This window comes from Ciconia boyciana, chromosome 2, assembly GCF_034638445.1.
Source record: "Ciconia boyciana chromosome 2, ASM3463844v1, whole genome shotgun sequence".
Classification (NCBI taxonomy): Eukaryota; Metazoa; Chordata; class Aves; order Ciconiiformes; family Ciconiidae; genus Ciconia; species Ciconia boyciana.
The window spans coordinates 59,293,585-59,296,650 of NC_132935.1; the positions used below are offsets into that span (position 1 = coordinate 59,293,585).

At 37.2% G+C, this 3,066-nt stretch overlaps 1 protein-coding gene across 1 annotated transcript; it reads right to left on the reverse strand.

Annotated features, from left to right (window-relative positions):
- Positions 1–1,862: 1,862 nt before the first annotated feature.
- MC2R (melanocortin 2 receptor) lies at positions 1,863–2,822 on the reverse strand. The gene has a single exon (XM_072851311.1). It carries the CDS (start codon positions 2,820–2,822, stop codon positions 1,863–1,865), a length of 960 nt encoding a protein of 319 aa, XP_072707412.1.
- Between the last annotated feature and the right edge of the window lie 244 nt (positions 2,823–3,066).

Here is a 3,066-nt window from a genome sequence, read left to right on the forward strand (position 1 = left end):
ATGGTGGAGGATACTTAGGTCTCTTAACTATGTCTGTTTTAGGGAAGTGGATGGAAAATAAAGTTTTGAGGGAAGGTGGATTTAGTAGATATTTCATGTGTTGCAGAGTTAACATAAGGGTTGCCTAAATCACAATTTTTTGTCCAATATTTTTTATCATTTTGAAGCTCATCAACTGTGTGCACGGGGTATTATGGTACTGTAGGTCTTTTGTTTTGCTTTGTCTTTAATATTGTATAATGTTTTGCTTTTTTTTTCACGTCTAACAGTCATTTCTTGCTGTGCAGCTTTACATTTGTTCTGCTCTTGATGGAAAGGAAAAAATTCTCATTAAAATAAAATGTGTGATTGTATCTGAACTCCCTTCTAAACTTGCATTTTATAGATAATTTTTTTTGTAATAAACACATAGGTTTGAAAAATTTTCAATTTAGTATCTCTTTTCTCATGTAAGATATTTTCTTTGCTTAACTCTATAGAAGCTTTCAGGTTTATTGTCCTTTTCTTATATCTTTATCTGTAAGCCTAAGTCTACCTGAATATGTATGGTTTGGTCCATATTCCATATATCTTGAAATTCCTGTTTTTCTTAGTGTTCCATCAGAGTAAATTATTCTATTTATCTATGAATTCAAATAGATTTTATATTTTCCTCTCCTTCTTGTTCTAGCTGTGCCTTGGCTTTCTCAGTTTCATGGCTGTCTCTTACTAAATATGCTGTCTCTGGCACAGCTGAATAACTCCACTGAATTATTGTGAGGTTAATTCCTCACCATATGCTCTGGACTGCTTCAGGATGTTTTGCCGTTGAAAACTATTCTGCCTTAAAGTTTTGTTAGTTTTGTATTATTTTGGCAGGGACAATTAAAAATTTTCTCACTAGGATTTTGTAAATTACAAACTGCTTCGTAGCATCCTTCCAGACTGGCTGGCTGATTCCTCATCCAGGTGACTGACTTCCTTGGAGGTCTTTGAATTTTCTCTCTGGTATTCTATTTTTTGAATTCTTTGTTGTAGCATGCTTAGAAAGTCATGGCTTAATCAAAGTTCTTTTACTGTCTCCGAAGCTTATTATTTTTTTAAAGCAAACTGGCTCAGGGACTTCCAATGGGGAGCTGGCAAGCTCAGCAATTCCCTTTGCTAGTCCAGACATGGCTTCGGGGTTTTAAAATTCAAAACCGGTCTTTACTGCCACAACAACTTTATGTTGGAAAAAACTCTTCAGTCACTAAAAATAGCTTTTAAACCAAAATACCTTCTTCTCTTGGACTCACACTCCAAAAGTTATTTTTGAAACTTAGAGAACGCTAATTGCATGATTTTAAGGAGACTAGATGTTAAAGAACAGTCATGAGTTCACTTTTCCAGCAAAATCCAATTACCTGTCCATATTTTCTGCTTTATCATAGACTTTTATATGAATGTGCAGTTTAGAAACAAATGTTCATTTCATTGTGATTTAAACAACAGAATTTTAAAATAGTATACACCTGAAACTGAAATTACTGATACAAAATGAGTTGGCATAAACTCATCCCTGGGGTAATGCAATACTTGCTGCAGAAGATTTATATCTGAATTTTTCTGAAATGAAAAAAGATAGTTAAGATATTTTTTTACTTGCATGAAAATTGTCGGCAGAATTAACTTCATCAGTAATATTTCTGGAGGTCTGGTTGGCAAAGCTTTGTGTGCATACTTAGTTTTTATGCATTCTTCGGCAGCCCTCTGAAAATCACTGGCAGTATCCTACAAGCATAGTATTACTTTGGGCATAATTGTTAGTACTTTTAACTCTTCAAACTGATGTTGCACAGCACCCCATAGGTGTGCTTCTATAATCTTCATTTTTCATGAAGTGTTTACCAGTTCCAGTTTGACCTGCCACAGCAGAACATCTTCTTAAATGTACTCCGTAATTCTGGGCTTCGGAATGCAAAAATCATAGGGTCGATGATCGCATTGCACATTATGAGTGTCCCATTCACATGGAAAATGGACATGTAGCAGGCACAATAAGGGTTATGTGGGCAAAACCTTGCTAAGAGGATGTGAAGAACAAAGGGGGCCCAACAGCAAAGGAAAACTCCAAGGAAAATGGTCAGTGTAATGGCTCCTTTCATGTTAGTTCTCTGATGGACTGTGCTGGTTGGCAGTGAGGCGATCTTTTTAGCATGAGATCGAGCCAGGAGGAACATATGGACATAGAGGCACAGTATAAAAAACATCATTAAAGGGAACAGGATGGTGAAGGGAATGACTGTTGCTGCTTCATAGGAGAAGAGGGCAATGGCAATGCTACTGCCAGCACAGAATGTCCAAATGATTGCCAAGATAACCAAGGCCCTTCTTAGTGTCATGATGTTATGGTACCGCAAAGCGTAGAAGATAGTGATGTATCTGTCTGCTGCAATAGCTAACAAGCTGAAAATCGACCCCAGTAAAGACAGAATGAACATGGAATCCATAGCGTCATCCAGCTTTTTCTCAAAGTCCCCACGACGTGTCAGGTACCCCATTTTGCACAAGATGATAAAGATGTTCTCCAGAGTTTTGTACAAGCTACCTAACATGTCTGAAATGGCTAAACTGCAAATGAAGAAGTACATGGGCAAGTGCAAATTCTTATTTCTAATGACAGCGATAAGGACAAGCAGATTTTCCAGTATTCCAGCAGCAGCAACAGTGAAAAAAACTTCCTCTGGCACCACGACCTGGGTGCAGTCAGTGATATTTAAGGAGAAATCACTTATATTTTCCAGGGAAGGAACGCTTGTCTGCCCTGGGTGTTTCATTAGGTTGGAAGATCTCTCAGCGCTCATTTCTTCTGGTCGTGGAAAGATTCTGGATTGTTGTTTCTCAAGCTTGGCTTTATTGTGAAGCTGACCTGTCAGTCAGACCATTCTTCTTTTGATGAAGGCTTTCTCCTTCATCTGGAGCAATTTTAAGACTTAATGGAAATGTTTTGAATTTCTCCTACAATAAAACATGTAGAAACATAAATATCAAGAAGAAATTTACCACAGAGATAGGGCAAAAATAGACATTTGAAATATCACCTATTGC

What these genes read in the sequence shown, in the direction of transcription:
- MC2R (XM_072851311.1), bottom strand. Translation starts at nt 2,822, where the DNA reads ATGAGCGCTGAGAGATCTTCCAACCTAATGAAACACCCAGGGCAGACA.